This window comes from Cottoperca gobio, chromosome 24 (assembly GCF_900634415.1).
Source record: "Cottoperca gobio chromosome 24, fCotGob3.1, whole genome shotgun sequence".
In the NCBI taxonomy this organism is placed as follows: Eukaryota; Metazoa; Chordata; class Actinopteri; order Perciformes; family Bovichtidae; genus Cottoperca; species Cottoperca gobio.
In genome coordinates this window covers 8,417,028-8,438,629 of record NC_041378.1, presented here as the reverse complement: position 1 = coordinate 8,438,629, position 21,602 = coordinate 8,417,028, and the positions used below count along the sequence as shown (strand labels likewise).

The 21,602-nt window shown below is 42.2% G+C and overlaps 1 protein-coding gene across 6 annotated transcripts in view; it reads right to left on the bottom strand.

Moving 5' to 3' along the window:
- sash1a (SAM and SH3 domain containing 1a) overlaps positions 1-21,602 on the bottom strand; it is a 153,229-nt gene that overhangs the window by 41,497 nt on the left and 90,130 nt on the right. For 4 of the 6 annotated variants that reach the window (XM_029462626.1, XM_029462627.1, XM_029462628.1 and 1 more), the window contains exon 2: positions 513-641. In XM_029462626.1, the coding sequence (XP_029318486.1) occupies positions 513-641 (129 nt within the window). Of the gene's footprint in view, positions 1-512; positions 642-8,310; positions 8,329-8,613; positions 9,244-21,602 lie in introns of those variants that run through there. The other 2 variants (XM_029462630.1, XM_029462631.1) reach the window with 2 other exon arrangements.

Here is a 21,602-nt window from a genome sequence, read left to right as displayed (position 1 = left end):
TTGCTCTTGTATTTGTGGACCTACTGGGCAATGTGCTGCACAGAGTAAGGCCCCCTGTAGCAGCACCAGCAGCATTCCTTCATACATTTGTGTGCAGCTTGGCAACCAAAGGGGTGCCCCACTACCCTACATCCTTGTGAAAAGGACCCCCCAACCCCCCCATGGACCCCCAGAACACCACTGCATTCACATTCAAAAAAGGCATACTGCCTTTGGGGAAAGTCTCAAACCTTAGCACACATTCAATTTTGTTCTGCTACCGTTGGTACTTGCCAGGTTGTTGGCTGACACTGTGGAAATTACACTGTGTAAGGATATGAGACTCTTCTGAAAAGGGGGATTTTAGGGTCATTATTAAAGGATTTGCAGAAGAAAAAAAAATGTTTGTCCAAAGCAATTTGGAAGCATGCAAACTCAGTAAAGAGCGAGAAATGTTATGGCTGACAGCTGTTTTTGCTCAAACCAAGTCTTTATTTACGTGTGTGTGCGTGTGTGTGCGTGTGTGTGTTTACCATGTCAAGCTCTTGGGAGACTCGTCTTTTGCGTAGCTCCTCCATGCGGTCACTGACGTCACTAAAGCAGGTGTTGTAGTACTCAGAGTACTCCTGGGCAAGGTCATCTATGTTGCCCAGAGAACCATCCTGGAAAGAGGAAGAGAGGGAAAAGGTTAAGCCAGGGAACTACGACACCCTGAGGTAAGGAAAGCTGATCATCTAATTCGAGGAAAAATAAGTCTTTACACATTTTTGGCCAATTTGTTTTTCGGTGAATCACTAAAATATAACGGAAAAACTAACAGTGAATGCAATCAGTGACTCTTTCATGCAGCTTCTATTACGTTACAACATCCCACCAGGACTTCAGGAAAGGAAAAAGCCTGACCAAGTTAGCACACTGTGTGACAAGCACATCCCCCCTCCATCATCTTCATTTACAGCACAGTACAGCTTTATAAAACCACTGTCACATACACTCGCAATTAGTGGCGTATAAATGGTACCAACAGGATTGCATTTGGGTAAAAGTGAGGGTGGCACCGGGATACAAACATAATCACGCAACACACATGTACAGAGGTATGAGTTGTTCACATTCACCAATTTACTCACACAATCCACAGAAACGCCTAAAAATACCCTTCAATAAAAGGTCTATATATTTTCGGCAGTTGATTCTTATCAAGTCCCATTCTGTGTCTTTGGCCAACTTTGGTTTGAACCTGGGTTTTGTCTTTATCGAGGCTCATATCAAGGATGCCCTTTAACTCCTCAGACATTCACTGAACTCCAAACCAAAACACACTCATCCGGTTAGCTATAGTTTAGATCAGCACAGTTCCTGTCTTTGTGTGGAAGACATGTTTAGGATTGAGGGAGGAAGCTGTGCTCAGTAAACAGTAAAGACGTTACCTAACAGAATACTCTTTGGATATAATGTTGAAGACTGGCCTCCAGTTACTTTTTAAAATATGAATAGTGTAACACGTTCAAACTTGGGTTCTATGAAAACGAGTCAGTGAATACAAACAGTCAACACGACAGGCGTGAAATCATGAAGCAAGTTGATGCAGTTCTCCAGCTACTTAGTTATTCTCCATCAGACCAGAAACATTCAGAAATAAATATTTATTCCTCAAATTAAGCCCTTAAGAAGAGCCAGTTCTTTTGTACGATGTGGGAGAGAAGACCAGCTCTCATCTCTTACTTCGGTAAAAATGCAGGCCATTTTGGCAGCGATGGCAAACTGTTGAATATTCATCAGTGTTGATCTAATCTGTGCCAGGCAGACAGCTAGCATTGAGTCACTGTGCAGGGTCCGAACAGTCTCTCTCAGTATCTGTCTTTCTCAACCGGACCCCCTATCTGGGTGCCAGGCCACAAATGAATGGATCACTGTGAGTGTCACACACACACACACGCACACACACACACGGGCATTAGGCCCCTGTGAACACACATTAGCATGCACACACATGCATGCAGGAGATTTCAAAAACATTGGACCAAAACAAACTGAGGCAGTCCAATCATATACAACACAGCTCAGTGCATGGAGTTATGAAAGGAAACTTTCAAATTATGAACACAATATCACTAACAAACACACGTTATGTCTCAAAAGTCCAGTTTGGCTGGCTGTAATCTGTCCTCTCCCACTCGTTACTTGAGAAATTCTGTTTCTGGCCAGACATATGGTTCGAGATGACTGAGATTCCCGGTGGGAGCACTCCCTGAGCAGACACATGCTTTCCCCTTCATTCCTCACATTGACTGAAAACATGCTCTCATTACAAAACTCCAAGATGTTTTATTCACATGCCGCGATTGTGCCGATCTTTTCGCCACATCGGGAAGATAAGCATGAACGAGTCCCGAGATTACACCAACTTTTGATTGCCAGTTGGTGTAAAGATTAGTTGGGTAATTTAAGCAGAATTAATTAAAAATCAAGCTTTGCCATTTTTCTGGCTCTCTTCCCACGGGAACATTGAATGTAAACCTCAACTGTGGACAGGTCACAATGCACGTGCTTTGCTCTTCTCAGATTAATCTGCGCCTGTGACTGCATGCATCCACGTGTGCGCTCAAACATTCATACGTGTCCGTACATAACTGGGATTCCTCTCATTCTCCAGTGGCATGAGCTCATCGGGGTCCGACACAGCTGACCCTCAAACTCCACCTTCAGCCACCACCTTGTAAAGTGATACGGCATATGCTCAGTTATGTCCACTATGAGACAGCACTTGAAAAAACAAGTGTAGAGAGTGAAAATGCCTTTGGGAGAATCGCAGCGGCTGAGGGAACGAGTTAAGAAAGGAAAACCAACTATTGTTTCAGGATGTTAGATTGACTGTGAGTGTCAGCAGATGAGCGAGTTAAGTCCACATTTTAGAGAGAATCTGTCAACGTGGGAGTTCAGGTGGAAGAGCATGGAGGGATCTGACAGTGGTCCACACATCCAGTTTGGAAATGTGGGCAGGGGGAGGGGGGGGGAGAGTGGAGGTTAGACAAGGGATGATTTGTGGGATACTGACTAGGGCAGCTGTGGGGTGAGAGGAGGATAAAACATCTGGAGTTATGGAAGAAACAGATCTGCATCTATAAGAGATTCTTAGGATAAAGTATTAAATCCCCCACAGCTTATCTAACCTGGAAAGCACATGGATCTCAGTGTGTTAGCATATGAAGCTAAATAATAACCCTTAAAAACAATTCTCACTTTAGATTTAGATGGTTTAGAAATGAATTAACCACAATAATAAACAGTTCTAGTTTCATGGAGGTATGTTTGAAATGGAGGCTAATACTAGTTCAGCTGATGTAACTGCTTCTCCACCCTCGACATGAGGGAGGCCACAACTCCCAGTTTTGACTCAAACAATAGCAACAATAGTCATCCAAAAAAACACCCAAGCAAAAATGTGAGAGTGAATTTGTGTGCATTTACAGTAAAGAGTGTGTATGTGTCATTTACTTTTCAAGCCAAAGACACCATCTGCTTAGTTAGATGGCTACTCCCAATGTGCAGCTAAAATTTGTCAGACACAACTGCTGACAAAACTGTGTTGCATGTCACTTCTGTTCCTACTGCTGTAGAAGACATTTGTGAGAAGTAATTGTCTGTGCAGAAGCTGTAATAACTGTGATTTAGTGGCCGCCATGCCGTTTGACCATCAAAACACAAGTTGTCGGTATTGCACCACAGTGGATAAATATTTCAGCAATGAGTGATTTGATTGCTACTGAGATACAACCAAAGTGATTAACACAATATTCATTCAAGATTGCGTTGGAGGAATGGATAGGATTAGCATTCATGCCAGAATACAAAGATATACATATAGTTCATCCCCTGTCTCTCGTAGAAAACAAATATAAACAGCTTTATTATTGGAATATAAAAAGGTATAAAAGGCAGCATGGTTGCACACATGAGAATGCAAACAGCATGAAAACCCAGTAGCCGATGCATTCTTGGAATTCTAACTAACACAGAAGCGTCTCTTCAGACATTCAGTAAGCAACATTGGTTTAATAAAAGGCAAAGCTGTTTATACCATTCTCACAAATGGACATCATTTTCAGCAGTTTATGATGCAATGACATGACATACCATTGCAGTGTTCATTTTTTACATTTCTCAAAATATATTCTTTGAGTGAGGTAACAAGCCTGATCTTACTTTTACTCCAGATATACACGTTACTAAGAATCTGCATTCCACAGCTAAGGTGACAATTTCTTCAGAACAGAGCATCTGACTGGCACTCCACTATAGCAATCTCTTGCGAAGTTATTAAAAAATTCCACAGCCAGCATTCAAAGCACTGATAACTTAGGAATCCCTGCCAAGGCGCACAGCTAATCTCGCCAATCAAGTTACACTCAATTCACGTTTTCCACGTCATGTGAGATGTTGCAAGGTCTCTTTCAAAGAAATTGCTTGTTTATTATAAGCATAAAGAACAACATGCCAAAAGGATAAACGCCATGTTTGTTCTGGTCTATCCTTCGGGCTCACATTCCTGAATGGGTTCAATGGTAGTGTTCATGGTATTAACCATTGTTACAGGGCTGGCCTGTAACAATGGGTGAGCCACGCATCTGATGTAATGTTTGAACATCAGTGGCATGATCACTTTCACTTGTTACGGAAAGCTCAGGACAGGTGTGGCAGGTATAAATTGCCAAGACTGTCTTGTATTGTGTTGTGTTGCATTGTACTGATTCGTCAAAAAGAGAACCAATAGAATTGCCCGCATTCACCCTGAGTCACGGATACATTCGCTTAAACCCGACACGCGCAAGAGATCTCCTCTCCGACAGTCCCCAAACAACACATTATTTAAGCAATAGTAAGTAATCCATCCTTTACTCCACCCAGCCCTCTATCCATCCAGTTCCTATAGGAGAAAAACTCCTTATACTATATGTAGAAAGATAAATAGAGTCTGACATGAGAAATGTGGAAAAACATAAGTAGAGACAGGTGGGTGAAAGAAAAGAGTGCTGCTCATGTGCCATGTTACATAACCCAACTACAGGAATTCTGAATTGTTTTTGGATGTAGCCTACTATTATAGTGGGAGAATTCCACAAAACAGAGCCAGTAGAGGTCTTACTAAAAGATGTAGTTGTAGGCCATGGTAGCCAAAGGGGGATGAGTGTCAAGGAAGGTGAGGCCACGGGGGCACAGCCGACCCCCTTTAGAGGGCTTCCTGAGGATATCCGTGGCTTGAGTAGAACAGTGCTGTGCCATCCCAACAGAGGAAACCTGCCAGATCTCTGTCTGACCTCAATAATGAGATCAGTCATGGAAGGGGGAGCAAAGGAGGAGTGAGCCGAGGTGGACTGGGCAACAATAGACAAAATTAGGCTACGATACACTGTGTTAGAAGATTATTGGCAAAGATATAAAGTGGCCCAGCTAACCACAGCTTGGCAGGAAAGACTGGAGCATATGCTGCTACTCTGTATGAAGTGCTATGTGGGAGGAGGCTCGTAGAGATCACATCATCTAACCATATGTTTCCCAGACACAATCAATATCCAAGTCTCGAGTGCAGTATCCGATCCTTAGGTTTACAGATGAAGCACTGTCTAGTACATAATCTGTGTTTTCTAAATGGACAAACTCCCACCCACGTTGTGTGAAACACCACAAAACTCTCTTCAAACAGAGAAGGATTCCCTGCAGGAAAGTCAAATATTTCCACAAGGCTCAAGCTAACCTTTCAAGCTAAAACGGGATGAGGGGTTTCTTTCAGAGGAGTAAAGAGGGAATAATGATAACCGAGTTCTTAAAGTCTGTACAGATGCACACCTCGAACAAATACATGCTGATACAGAATTCTCTGTTTCCAGTTAGGCAGTTTTAATGTGGCTCATATAACATTTAATAAAGAAAGTTCCGGTCTGAGGAAAACTGCTCATGTCTCCATATTGTGGGGTCTTGAAGCACACTCATTCAGACATCTGTAAGTCCGACCACTTAGAACAGCTCTAGCTCCTGCGCAATTCTGTCATAAACTGCCTTTAACTCTTAATTAGCTCAAGTGCTATTTACTCGGCTTCAACCACAAGTAAATGACTTGCTTACTTAGGTATTCTTATTAAACACATTCCGCAACAGGCTGCTGTGTACGGTTAAACTCAAAGACAATGATCTCTCTAAAAAAATAGACCAAAGAGCCCTTTGATGTACATGATACAAACTTTCTTTCAAGGTGCAAATGTAGATGGCATTGTGTGGACGAACACATTGCTGCTGGCTGTTTTAATCATCTGCGCTGTCACTTGAGCGTTACGAGTAGTTCTTGAGTTTGGCATGTGTGCTGAAACATGTAGTAATGACTGAAAGACAGGAGTAAGTATGTTTACCAGATCTTTATCAGGGGTTTGATGTCTATCTGTACAAGTATGTAGGCCTGTTCTCACGTGTGAGAAACCAAGACCAAACACATTTGCAACAGTGAGTTAAAGTTTGGTCAACAGGCTTGGGGCAAACCCACATTTAAAAAAAGGGCATTCCCATATATAGGCTCCCAAGCAAAACAAAAGCCATTGAAAGTCATAGAGCAATAGTTATATATAGCAGATCCATTTTGCTTTGAGGTAGATGGTGTTCATTGTGTGCAGAATATTCATCTCATGAGATTAAAGATAAGCGCCTGAGCACATTGTTAGGAATAAAGCTCATTATATAGGAGGCCAATTTAAGAGACTTCTATACGTGTGACTTTTCATTGTGACTGTGTACTATTTAAGCAAGATAGATTTTAACAGCAGTGGAAATATAATAGTGCACATATACTTATTCACAGGCTCAGGAATACTGCAAATAAATGACAAAGTTTTAGTGGACAAAAAGTCAATTCACTTTAGGAAAAAAAAAGCAACCAACAGAAAATCAGGCATAATCGTGGTTGTCGACCGGTTAGTTCTAGTATGACAAACTGACCTCGTGAACTTTTGAAAGACACCGTCAGCAGCCGAGAGACCGATCAAGTTCCATACTTTCACAACTCTAATCTTTCAATATAGTTTCAAAGGAAAATAACATGGTCACAGCTATCCAAGCCTTGCAAGGACTCAAGAAATAAACGTGTAAAGCGATACGTTACGTGGAGCAAAATTCCAACGAAAGCTTTTGAAATAATATGAGAATTTACTATTGCTGCTGAGGCTGAGGATTTTGACATAACTTCAGATGAGTGCTGCAGGATGTTTATTGGCAGGATAGTTAGCTACCTAAAAGTATTGTTAATTATTTCATGACCTTCAAACGTGATGCATTTATCTACATTATTAACAGGTAAAAACTTTTAAAAAGGATGCTTGGATTGACTATAAAATAGTGGCGATGGGTCTATGTGGCACATATATGTTAAGAACAAGAGAGTTCAAAAAGCTAGTTGTTGTTGTGGATGTGTGTGTGTTTCAGCTAAAGGGGAAAATCGTCAAAGATGAGCACAGCCTCCAGAGCAATACATCTTGATTAATTGCCTGGCTGGGAGCCAGGTCTCCCACCCGGTGTCAGAGGGCAGGACAGCCTCTTCCTCCTACGTGCACACACAGACACACAGACACAACACACACACACACACACACACACACACACACACACACACACACACACACACACACACACACACACACACACTAACACTTCACATCTTCAGTGCCTGACCAAACCAAATTAACACCTCTTTCTTTCAACAGACTGGAAGTGACTGCAAGACAGACATTTGGTCAGCAGATCAATCAGACCCCATGGCCTGTAAAATCAAGACTGCCAGGCAGCCAACAAAAGAGCGTTGTTACAATATACAGCATCTCCAGAGTCACAAGCATTTAAGCCACAAACATGTAGGGAAATGTAAATCTCTCTGGACCGAGATAATGTAGATCGCAAAGAAAAGGCCATATACATCTCTTATAAACAGGGGAGAGCTGAAACACTGTGGGAAATCAAACCTAACCGACATTATTAATATGCAAATGAGTTAGACGTTACAATGTTTCAGCATATGTCTGGGATCTCAGAGACCTTGATGTGAACTTATTATGACATGCCAAAGCATCTCTAATAATCAGCCTTTTGTATTAAAAAAAAATGTGGCACAGTTATCATCCAGTCTACAATGCAGACACAACACATCTCCTCAGCTGGAGGCCTCAGCAACAGCATAATGTTCAACTTGGGAGAACAACAACAACAACAGAGTTTCACTGAGCTCCTCCAATGGAAACAAATGTAGCATGGCAGTACATATACAAAGGGTTAATCTTTCGATCTGTAACCTACCATATTCTCACTGTTTGCATTGAGATCCGAGCGACTCAAGAGTACGAATTCGTCACTAGCAGCCTCCAACTAAACCACCTGAGTCCCAGACCACATGTAGAGTGCTGGTGCATTTGAAACTCGGGCTTCTAACTCTCACTGCGGAGAGTTGTTTGTATGCGTGATTTGCATGCACCGACTAGTTTGCTTCACAATCGATCATTAGGCAAATCAGTGTCAACTTTGAGAGAGAGAGAGGGGGTGAAAACACTTGTTAGTTGCGAGTCTATGATCGTGCCACCCCTCCCCCCCCCCCAAACTTACCAGCATCCCCATAACGTCCGTCCACAGTTGGGAAAAACTGTCGGACGCAGCAGCGCCGTCCGCCCGGGGCTCATCAGAAGGCGCACCGGTCTCCTGATCACCTTCCATAATGTTTTAATATGTTGTTCAGTCAGACCAATCTGGTGCAAAGCTTGAGTCCAAGCCCACAGGCAGGGGCCTGATCACCAGCAATAAACAAAATGTTTGTTGCCAAGGCTGCTCCTAGAGAAAGTTGCCCTTGACGCACCGGTGAAATGCTCCAACATTGCTTGGCACGATCCGAAGTTCAGTGCGTAAATTGCGTCCTGGCATGTTTACGGAACTCCCATAACAACTTGTGCGACGAATTAAAGTTAAAAAAAAAAACCCGTAAACGGAATGAAACGCGGCCTTGAGAGGACCCACAAACTTCAGTGCGGGGTGTTCCCTGCTTCACAGTCCGCACTGCACGGATCCGTGCCCGGACATAAACCAAACCCTACACCGGGTGGGTGGGGGGGGGGGGGAATATTGTTCAAGTGGGCAAGAAGTTTCCGGAAAGTTAGTGGAATCCCTCGACGAGTTACATAAATCTGCCTAAACTAGTAGAGCGAGCACACATAAGCTTATTTCCATTAAAAAAAAATCGAGTGAGAGAACGCCCGGAGCACAGAGCAAATCCTCCAAACACTGCGCCTCCCCCCTCTCTTCACCCGCCGTTTCTCTCTCTCTCTCTCTCTCCCTCTCTCTCTCTCTCTCTCTCTCTCCCTCACACACTCCTCCCAACAAAACATTACAGCAGAAACAAAACACTTGTCCCGTGTCAGAAGCGCAATGGCCAGGAATGAACTGAAATCCACTCATGAATCCTTAATATTCCAATAAATCAAGTTATTCATAACGGGATTTATATTTGTTTGAGTAATATAATATAATTTGACGATATGACTTTTTGTTTTAACCCTGAACCGTCATACTTAGGTGAATTTCCAAATGTCTGCTGTACTCGTTGGCGACATTAGTGACCACATCCTACTTAATGATGCTTTTTATGTCCCTATTGCCTTCTATGAACGTTTTAAACTGTGAGTTTAGTTTTGCTGAGGCCAGTATATGCTCTAAAAGCCATTACAGGAGTGCAGTGTTTTTTAACAGCCCAGAAAACTTTTTTATCTCATGCTGACAGGGCTTTCCACCAATACGTCTCTCCAGCCAGCGTTGAATAGGGACTGTTGAACAAAGCACATTCTCCCCTCAATTGTACGAAAAACAAAAAAGCGCATGGGAAAAATGTTTTTACAGGGGTGGGGGGTGCATACTGTGTCCTACGCCTGGCATCACTCTGGATGAAATACTGAACAATAACAAGCAAAAACATACAATTTCGTCTGTAACTACTTAATTTGAGTTACTTTTGTCTAAGGAGTGCCACACACACACACGCGCACACACACACACACACACACACACACACACACACACACACACAGCAGTTGGTATCTAATGTAACAGCATTGTCCTCTGTGCTGCTGATCTAATTTGAATACGTAAGATTAAAAAACACGTTATGTCGAAGCATGAAATTGCTCAGCTATCCTGTCTGATCAGTCGTTTGTTCCGCTCCGCCAGCAGGCCACTCTATTGTAATGAAGAAGACCTGAGACTCTTTCAGATTCTCCCCTGTTGTTTTTCAGAAGCACATTTTCTCAGAGCGGCAACAGCTGCCAGGTCTTGTGACAGATGCCAGAAGGATGAGAGATATAGAGGGACTGAGAGTGAGATTGAACGTTTTAAATAGCAGCTTCACACTCAGCTCCCTCTCCAGTGATTTCAAGCCAATCTAAAATGCTGCTTCACCTGCTGTTTACCAGATCAGCCCACACAACACCACATGCAACAAGAACATGCATTTAAAAGCAACATAACTGAAGGAAAAAGAACAGACCAGGAAACATATTAACCACACATTCCTTTCTGTAACCATGTAAAAGGGTGATCGGTTACACAATAATCCCCAAAGCTACAGTTTCACCTGTAGGTAAGAAGATATGTGACAGGAGGCCTATTGTGGATTATGAAAGGTACAAAAGGCTCCCATACGTTTCACTGACGTCTTCACATTTTTCCGGCACAGTCTACACGTGATCAATATGGGTTCACATTTATTTCATTTGTGTTATAAATAAAATGATAATGCGAAATGTTGATGAATAGCAGGCGTTATGTTTACCCTCTTAGTTTAGTGTGTTAGCATGCATTAGCTAATTAGCACTAAACATAAAACTTTGACCTGGTGAAGGAGTTATTTATTTTTTACAATTCAACCTCTTGGGAACATGAATGTCCGCACCAAATTTGAGGGAAATCCATCCAATAAATGGTCAACCTCATTGTGGCACTAGAAGAAGAATCAGTGGATCACCAAAGTTAGAGCCCTTCATCCTCCGGAGACCAGGAACATCCATCCGGTAGTTGTAGATATATTTCAGTCTGGACCTATGCACTACCAAGTTACTCTCCTTTGTTGACACTGCTCATTCCTTCATATACAATATCATGGTTCAAATTGTGTGTGTGGGTGAAGAATGACTTTTACGGGCCTTGGATGAGCAGCAGTTGCTCAACAGTATCCCACTTACAGTCCAAACACACAGAACACACAGGCTCACACAAGAGCAGCTTTGTTGGCGGGCGAGTCGACAACCCGGGGGTCTGCACTGCCGACCTCGCATCTGTAACCTCCGGGTGACAGCAGCAGCAAGTGGTAGGACTGCTACTGCGAGTGTGAGTGTGTGTGTGTGTGTGTGTGTGTGTGTGTGTGTGTGTGTGTGTGTGTGTGTGTGTGTGTGTGTGTGTGTGTGTGTGTGTGTGTGTGTGTGTGGCCATATTGCCGTTACATCACTGCGCTATCCATCAGTCATCCTCTGTTTCTAAAGAATGATAACCATGTTGTGTCCCCACCCTGATCCTCCCCCTCCTTCAAGCTTAAAGAAAAGGGGTGTTGGAAGTCAACCCCCTCATACACACTCCTACCACAAACACCCTTCCTGCCATACCCCCCCCACCCCCCCCTTACCCAAATACAAGACAGTGTGACCCCACCTGGAGCAAACTCAAACAGAAGGGTCAAACTGTACTAATGAAGAGAGCAGGGAGCCTGTTGACTCAGTGCACACTCATCAAACACCGCTGGTGTGTGAGTAGATGTCCCCCCTTCTCTCTTCACACTAACCACTAATCAAGGTGTCATGATGCCAGACGAGAGGAAACAAAAGTCACTCGCTAATTATTTCACCATGAACTAGTTACCAACTTATTTCTGTTTTGATCAACTCTTTGGAAAAGATGTGAACATTTGGTCAGAAATGAGGGCAAAATTTGGAGCATATGCGTTGAAGTGGAAACGTCTGCAAACTGATTCACAGTGTCTATAAATCTGTCCTGAAAGTGGGATGTGAGAGCTAAACTTATTTCATGGTTCTCATAATATATATATATATATATATATATATATATATATATATATATATATATATATATATATATATATATATATATATATATATATATATATATAGGGGGTTCTTTGAAAAGAATGCCATGAATATAAATTGCTAGCATGAGTTACTTTTACTTAGTCTTAAAAGCCTCAGGACTTAGACTACATCCTGATGGATGTCAAGTATGAAAGTCGTTTTGACACTGCCTTTCATCTATCTTCTTTCATCTCTTATTACATGATGGAGAGTCGTCTGTTTTGATCAACTCTTTGGAAAAGATGTGAACATTTGGTCAGAAATGAGGGCAAAATTTCTCCTATCTATTATTAATAATCTCATTGTTTTATCCTTCTACTGTGGGATGGGAGGCAATTTACACTGTCGTCAGGTTTGGGCAGAGCAGAGTAGATGCGAGACAGAAATAATTTATATCAGACAGTCGTTTTATATGCCAAAGCCATTTCTGCGTGGGGTCATGATGTGTGTGTTTTTTTGCTCAATATAAAATCAGTTAAAAACAGAAAAATAAATAAAAAGGTCTATTTTCGCAAATTAGATTCGGGTCAGGGATTGGCAATGACTAAATTCACAGCATGAGGTAACATTAGATAGTCATTTAGAACAGGTCGGGACAAGACAGAATCTCAGGGAAGAGCGCGTGTTTCTTGCAGGTATCACGACAGACATGAAGGCATTGCAGAGACTTTACATCTACAAAGAATGGGCCAATCTCTCACTGAGTCCTTTCATTAACCACTCAAACACTCCCACAGGCTGAATAATGTTAACAACTCAGATAAACTTCTGTTGAGATGGTAGATTTCCGATAAACACACTTGCCCTGGATCGTTTTCTACTGTAGATGACTCGGCAAGATTATCACAAAAGTGGACGGCGTGTCTAAACACACTAAAGGTGGGTGATGATGCAAGGTAAGAGAAGAGAATAGCTGAGGAGGAGCAGTGGAATCTTACAGGCTGGTTTAAATAAGAGTAATTAGTATCATATCTACTGATAAAAGCCACATTACGATGTAGACTTTGTGAGGAAAAGAATAGTGGAACAGATTTAGTTCTAACCGTGAGTTGTAAGGACTAAAAGGTGGCGTGAAGAGGAGGAAAGCGACATTAGAGAAGAAGCCAGAGACTGAGGAGAAAAAGAAAAAGAATGCAGATGGCATTGAAGCAAAGCACTGGCTCGACCTCCCCTGATAGTGACCCTTCCTGCAAGTCAGTGACCCCAGGCCTTAAAAATAGCCCCTGGGGGAGTCACAAACCGTGCTGCCAGGGGTGAGTAACAACTGGGTGGACAGACATCAAGGGCACCATCAACGCACTTAAGGAATGCTATACAAGACCACACAAGACTAAAACATACACATATACTAGTAAAATAACAGATTCTTTTACAGGATGCATCCTCTTAGATTGTGAAGATACCAAATGATCACAGATTTTCTTTTAGCTGAATTGTCAGCGTTTTATGTTTTAGTGTTTTCGGACGACAATTAAAGCCTAAAAGGAAGGTAAGCAGCCAATCCTGTTCTCGTACATTTAGAATTAATTTCAGACTACATTTCTATAATGGTTTCAAAAGGAATACTAAGTCAAATATAGGTCACTATATACTCCTCACATTGAAGCAACAAGGATGTAGTCATCTCTCTTTTTGCCCTAATTACCATTTGTACATCTATCCCTCACCCTCGTCTTACCTCATGTTTTATACATCTTCCTCCTTTTTTTCCCAAATCAACACGTATAGGTTGTAAACCCCAAGCTTAATTGGATCGAATGTCCTGAACCTTTATCTCTTAGTTCTCGGTGTGTCTTCTCTTAGCGATTAATTTGGATCAGGATTTTCACATCATTAATTCCGCTTAGTCGACGGGTCAAAGGCCCGACAGTCCCGAGGCATTTTCTTTGAACCAATCTGGATGTGAGCATTTGTTGTTCCTATTTATAGGTGTGCATATATGTGTGTATTCCAATGTGCAAGAAAATGTGTGTGTGTATGTGTGTGTGTGAGATGAGTAGGCGGACGGGCAAGCCCCACAGTGCTTCACACGCCACTGAGTCTTGTGTGGGAGTTATCACACAAACCCAATTAGCATGACAACTAATTACTGTTGCCTTGGTCCCCTCCCCCAGCGAAGCAACTCATTAAATTAAATCAACACACTGGTCTTTCTACTGAAAACAATGCTTTCGGGGAGTCAAAATGAAACGCCTGGTGCTAGCTTGTTTGCGTTTTGTAGGTAATACTTTTCATAGGGTGGTCCAACCCTAACACTGGAGTCTTTTGAAAGTTACATATCAACACGGAATAACTTCTGGGTTAAAGGGAAAGGGAGAAGAGGAAGGAAGAGGAAGACGATTGGGAGACAAACACAAAGTGTTTTGCATACAGGGAGAACAGAGAACAACAAATGGCTACAGAAAAACCTGCTGACACCGCTGTAACTCAGACACAACATTTCCACTGGCATTGTTCACATTCTTCACGTCTCATCGAAATCAATTAGACATTTAATTCTAAGAGTTCCGTTTGTGTTGGCTGGCTTCTTCTCAATTGCGCACTCTCCAACTCAATAACACGAGCATGCGGAGTTTCTATACGCATACAGTTGACACCAAATGATATTGTTCCTCCCACAGACGCGAGCATTTCCGAGTAGGATTTACAAAAAGTAATCCATGCTTTTATTAATGCAGCGGTAATTGCAGTTCCCTTTCATGTGCTTTGTGTAGAAAACTGTCGATGTATAAACAAAGCATATTTCTGCTAAGCCCTGGATTCCCAGATTCTCCATGCAGTGTTCGGCTCCGTGGCCATGTGGTAGGCGATTATGTTACACTATTGTGTGCGTGTGTGTGTGTGTGTGTGTGTGTGAACTGGAGATTCCAGGGTGTTTTAATCAGGCGCGACTGAAAGGACAGATGTTGTTTTGGATGTAAGCGAACTTCCAAAAAGGTATGAGCAGCACTGTGCGAGAGGCCAGAGTCCTTTAGCGGAGTGTTTTTTTGAGCTCGGTGCACAGTCGCAGGCGGGGGATGTGTGTTTGAAAGAGAAATGGCATAAACTGCATCTTTGTTAGATGATCACACATGCTGGAAAATAACAAGAGCGGCGTATAAAGTGATTGTTTGTCCACAGGTGCAGACAGTGAAGATGTGTTGGTCTCACTGTGGATGGAGGTCATGAGACTCGGCTGGCAGCTGTGTTGGTGTCAGGGTGGCAGTGCCAGGCTGACAGCTGAGGTCCAGTGTGTCATATACCCGACTGTTCATCTCACTCTGTGTACTCTGTGAGCTCTGCACGAGATGTACTGTGGCACTGTACTAGTAAAACTATGGTTACTCCGGATAGATTTAAAAAAACCTACATTTTACTGATACATTTCACTGAATGTGATTTTTTATTTACACTTTTAAACTCTGAGAAGAAAGAGTTCCCACTAGATTTCTATGATGATTAAATTGATTACTTTTGAATTGTTTGACTCTATACTGTCCAGTGCTTTTGAATTTTGAATTCTATTACTATTAAAACAAGAATAATTCAGTAAAATTATCAAATTCAAGAAATAGTCTACATAGTTGGAGATATTTTAAAGAGCACACTCGACAGCTACATATATATAATAGATTGTCCCTGGCTGAACGTGACCAGAATCTGTTGTTTATTTGGATCCTAATTGTTCCCTTTGCAACAACTCTTCTTCCTGAGGTCCACAGAGTCGATGCACCTTCACTCCAGTCAAAGCAAGGAGGCTCGTCTTCTTCGAATACAAAGAAATGATTGCCGATAAATAATGGAGTTTACCTTGAATCTCAAAAACAACCCTGAGATATCGCGTCTGTTGAGCCTGACGAGACGAGCTGTTGTCCCTCGCTTATCAGGAGCTTTCCCATGGGTATGTTTTGCCATCTTATCTTCCACTTCTCAACCCCCTTTGTTTATTAATGTTGCTTCCTCTCTCTGTGCTTTCTTCAAAGTCCCTCTATTCCGAGAATGGGGCAGTAAAAATGGGACATAGTGGTGCCCCCTGCTGTTGTCAAATATACTAACAAACCACAGATCACAGGGCCCTTGTTGCCTATGCACGACACTGGACTGTCTATTAAATCCTCTTGCACATCCTGTTATGTCAAGTCAGCCGCTCTGCCATATGTTAGCCTCTGAGCTAGTCACAGTAAAAAAAAAAAAAACTCGGCCTAGATGTTATTAATGACCATGTGTTCTGTGAACACATAATTATCCCCTGCAGTTTCATCCCAATCAGTGCTCAGTTTTATAGTACTGGCTTCACATTTATAGGACACAGACACACGCAGCCAGAAACACAGGCATGCTCACACACTCATAACGCAGACATAGAGCCTCTTTGCATTTACTGTACAGTTCCAGTGCTAACAAGACAGTAGCCAGTGGGCCTGGATAAAGATTTTATGGGTCTCTTTCTGCCTAAACACTCTCACTTGTTGTCAAAACTAATATCAAATGTTGGTCGCACATCAACGTATTTTGGCACTGTCAATGCGTGTTCTGCAATGGTCAGTTCTTGGAGTTTGGACAACTACAATCAAAAGCTAGGAGTGTATTTGTTGGGTAGTCACATTCATTTCCTACAGAAGCAGAGAAAGACAGAAAGTCTCTTGTGGAGTGTGGTGTGTGAGGAATTCCAGTTCTGGAGATGCCACATTATCCCTGGCACACACGCATAAACACACACAGATAAACAGCACACACTCAGCCATCCACTCACTCACTCACACAGAATGAGGAACTGTATCCAAACTGAAAATCAATCTAAAATTACCTCAAGCCCACATTTATAATCTTGTCATGCAAAAAAACAAATTCACGCAGTAAGCCATGTGTTACGACCATGTGTAGCTTCACCTTCCCTGTAGATTTATATCACATTGCTCGCAGACATGGCTGACATTTGGTTATGTATTAGATGTTATAATAACTCGTTCCTCGGCCAGCCCCAGGCCGCTCTGTGGTCCGGCCTTCTGTAATTACTGTCAGTATGCACACAGCCATCATATATCTCACACACAACCTGCGACACATGATCTGTCACACATACTTGGCCATTTGCACATTAGAGACAAATAAAGGGCCATGTTAAAATACATGCTGACATGCAAAGAAGTGACTCACAACTGTGGATGAATATCCAAACCTCAGAGCCGAGGGATTTTTAACACTAACATATTATTCAACCGAACGCTCTGTGCTGTTAGGACTTACACCAGACTGTTGCTGGGGATGTTGGTGAGAATTGGGCCAGTACCAGAGTTAAATAGTTTCCTCTATACTATGATTCGATTTTAAGAGCCGAAAAGAGAAGAATTGACCGGACTTTCTGCCTCTCAAATGAAGATACTAACGTCAAACGTTCACGAATAACCTAAATTGCTCACTACCTAAGAAATTGTTCTCATCACATCAGTTTTCAGGCAAACCAAATTATATTGTGCCTGTAAACTCTCTATACAACAGTTGATTTTATTGTTAGAGCTACAAATTCCCGCCCACTGGACTGCATGGAAATCCATTTTCAAATATCCTGCTGACAAAGGAAACAGACGAGGAATCTAAACTAATGAGGAAGACATTTTTTAACAATGAGTTATCATTGTCCATTTACATGTTGTGCCGCGACCACAACTAAAAAGAATCCTGAGTTCACAGAGTTAGCTCAAGTGTCAGCAGATGCTTAAAAGAAAGTACTTTGAATTTGTTTAAAAAAGGTGGTGTTGATGTGTCTCTATTCTTCAAGTACCTCAGACTAAATTGTTGACTTGTGCTGTTAAACTGGCTCTGTACTCCGGATTTAACTGCGGTCAGCATGTAGCAGTGTATGTGGCTTGGGCAGAGCATATTATATAAGACCTCCCTTCTGACATCATTAGCCAGTTTGGCCCAGAGTTTAACCTTGACCACAGCACATTCAGCCTCTTCCATATGTGCTTCCTCTCTACCCATTTGTATTGCTTTCTGACATCACAGTGGGACTAGTAGTGTTCAGCTTGTTTAAAAAAAAGATCAGTTGGCATTTGGATTTCATTTTAAATTACATTTTTGATGTTGAGTGACATTTTCTTTCTTTTTAATGCATATATTAGGTTCACATTTGAAAATATTTGAGCAACACAATTAATGAAAGTTAGTGAACAGCTGAGTGGCAGGCAGGGACGACCAATCAGCCTCTATGCCGGGGTCTCATACCAGCAAACATCCCTCTGGCTGCTCTGTGTGTGAGAGTGTAGCACAGTCTCAACATGTCTCTGTCTGTGTGTCTGTCTGTCTACACGAAACTCCACCACACAACACACAAACATAGCGCAAGCTCAGCTCAACCGCTGTAGCCCTCTACTTTCACAGGAATTTCACCCCCCATTTTTGCCCAGAGGATCTTGCTTACACTGGCAAAATATGAACCCAGTGGCAGCGTCGAGCCACAAAAACACAAAACAAAACTAAACTTGTATATTTTCCTAATTGTGGATTGCGCTCTCAAACAAATAGAATTGATGCTCATATGAAGAGAAGAGTGAAGAGATAAAGATCAAGTCAAATCTTCCTTCTTCTTTTATTCATCTGCTAAGGTCAAGCTTTACCTTGTAAACAATAAAACAATATTTAAAGGTGATTATAAACGGTGCATTGAACTTACTGTCCTGATGTATTTGTCCAAATTTAACTCATTTTAATCAAACTAAAGTTAGAACTAGGGATAGGTATCATTTCAAATGCTTCTATGCTAGTGCTGATGGGATAACTAACGTTTGGTACTGATACGAGTACAACACTTAAAATAAATAAATAAAATAGCGTCCCAAATGTTAATGATCTCTAAAAAACAAATGGCTGCAAGAACTTAAAATAACCTGAATTGGTTTTATAAAGATCACTGTCGGATCAAAGAATAAGCCATTAACAGCATTACAAATTGCAATGGGCATTTGAAGCCTACTCTTAGTTTTTTTTTTTACAATATTATATTAATTTCTAAGGACCAAAAGAATTATCTGGTTTATAACCCTGACAGTTAACATCAAAATCGTAAACACAGCAGTCACTTTTGCTCTGTATCTGAAACATTGAAGCCATATCAGGCATGACTCTTGTATTTCTGTGCGGCTATTGGCTGACTCGTAACTTTTGAGATGGTGAAAAGGGGTTAGAGGTTACCATGACGACGCCCCGATGCTTGGCATAAGCCGTGGCAATAGTTGCTCCGGCCTGACGAGACCTCATTACAGGCTGGTGGGGGGGGGGGGTCCTGTCTGATATCTCCGGTCCAGATGGTCACTCAGAACCAATTACCTCACCTTTCTGACTCACTCTCAGTAACACAATCTCTCCGTCGCGTCGTTATCTGTGTCCCCACAGATCCTATCCGTGTGTAACCTGCGCCAACGCGTGAACACACACATACAACAACAAACAAACAGACATCCAGGCTGATAGAAAAAAAAGAAGCAGTCGGTGGTCACTAGCTCTGTGTGTTTAATGATTGTCCTTCCAGTCTGGGTTAGAGGCCAGCCAATGGCCCAGTAATGAGTCTGCTCCATTGCCCCCTCACCCTTCTGGAAGAGTGGAGCATCTCTGGAGCCAAGATGACTCAGCGGGACCAGAAGCAGTATAGAGGTTAATGGGCCCGCCGAGATTATATGCAGGTTGAGTAAAATTGAGCTTGGAATACAGATGGCTCTGCCGGAGGTAAGGACGCATTCCTTAAGAGGAGATGCCATGTTTGAACACAGACCGTGTGTGTCTCCACTTCAATCATAACCAAAGGCTTCCAATTTGAGAAGTTGCCACCATCCAATGTTGTGTTTTTTCCTAACAAATACGATTGATTATCATATTATAAGTATAATATAACCGCTAGAAACTGGCTGTTTTGGGACAACTTGACACCTTGTTGAATCGATCAAGCAGGCTGCAAAACATGAGGAAAATATAGATAGAGGAAATGATCGGGCAAGGGGAAGGGATGGTCAGATGGATGAAGATAAGCTGGGGGTGTCTGGAGGACACACAAACACACATGCACAATATACACACACTCACAGGAGGCTTGTGTTGGTACAGGTGTGTACTGCTGCAGGGCTTGGTGCTGAGCCCATGCTGGCTGAAAAGATATCCATATCCTGTGGTGCAGAGCTGGCATTCAGCCCAGACTAATGCAGTATTTACTTTCTTTCTCTCTGGTTATCGTTATTCTTCTCCTGCACTGTCTCTACATACAACATCAGCGTGAATGCAGGTATTGATGTACTGTATCCGTCATTCACTTGCACCACTGTCCACTTCCCTTTATAATGTATGAATGGCACAAGGCAAACATCGTTGCACATTTGTATTGTAGAGACAGTCGGGGGAAGGAAACGTAGAGATAGAAAAGGAGGGATGGCATGCAACAAGGGTCCACAGAAAGGATTGGTTATTGCAAAGACGTGGGCCGTGTCTTCGAGGACACGAGGACACCCCGGTTTCAATTACTTTCCCTCTCCTCTTTTCTCTATACACACTTTTTTTCTGTATCTCCTTGTCTAGTCTGGAATATATTGAGGGACAGCTGCAAGATCTGGTCATGATGATCTCAGAGCAGAAAGAAATATGAGCACATATGGCTTGTAAAGCACAGACCTGAGACTTAACAATGTAAAGCTCTCTATAACATATCTGAAGGGGAAATACAAAAAAAAAAAAATTCGGAGCTGGACAGGGGGATTTTAAAGAGTGTGTTTGTGCTCATGTGGAATCTTAGTCCTCTGGCTCTGGTCCCGGAGTCTTGTGGGTGGAGTGAGCGAGGGATGTGGAGCTAAGTAAATGTAGGATGAAAGATTGGTGTAACCATAACAACTGAAACCCCTACAGCTCGCATAGAAGCCGATTCAATACATTTGAGTTAATACGATCAATATTCATGTACAATAAGCAAGTTTTTTAGGCAGGGTGGTGTTATTTCTATCAAAGACATCATCAAAAGCCATCCATCAAGCCACATTTATTGATATAAAAAACAATCTACACTATATAAATGCACCTGGTGATATAAAAAGATGTAGACATGCTTCTATGAAATCTTATTCAAGCATACAGATATAACCGTGCTACTAAACCTCTGATCCTCAGACAGCCACCCTGCAGGTACACACACAAACACTTGTCATATTTCTTTTTTAAACTATCCCTGACATGAATATAAATGCTGGGTAAAATGTGCAGCAGGCAAAAGGCTTTACTCACCGTACACTGAAGCTCAACAAGATCTACAAGGATAAAGCTGGGGAGAGCTGAGGCACAGCGATGCACTAAGTCACACCGAAAATTGAACTGTAGCTAGAAGAAAGTCAGCCCAGCTCAGACACTGTCTAGTTCCAGGGTTTTAGCTCAGTCATAACCTCAACAACCAGACTTCTGTTTATTCACATGGATGACTGGCATCAGAAAGCAGGACATGTGGTCGAAACATGTTTACAG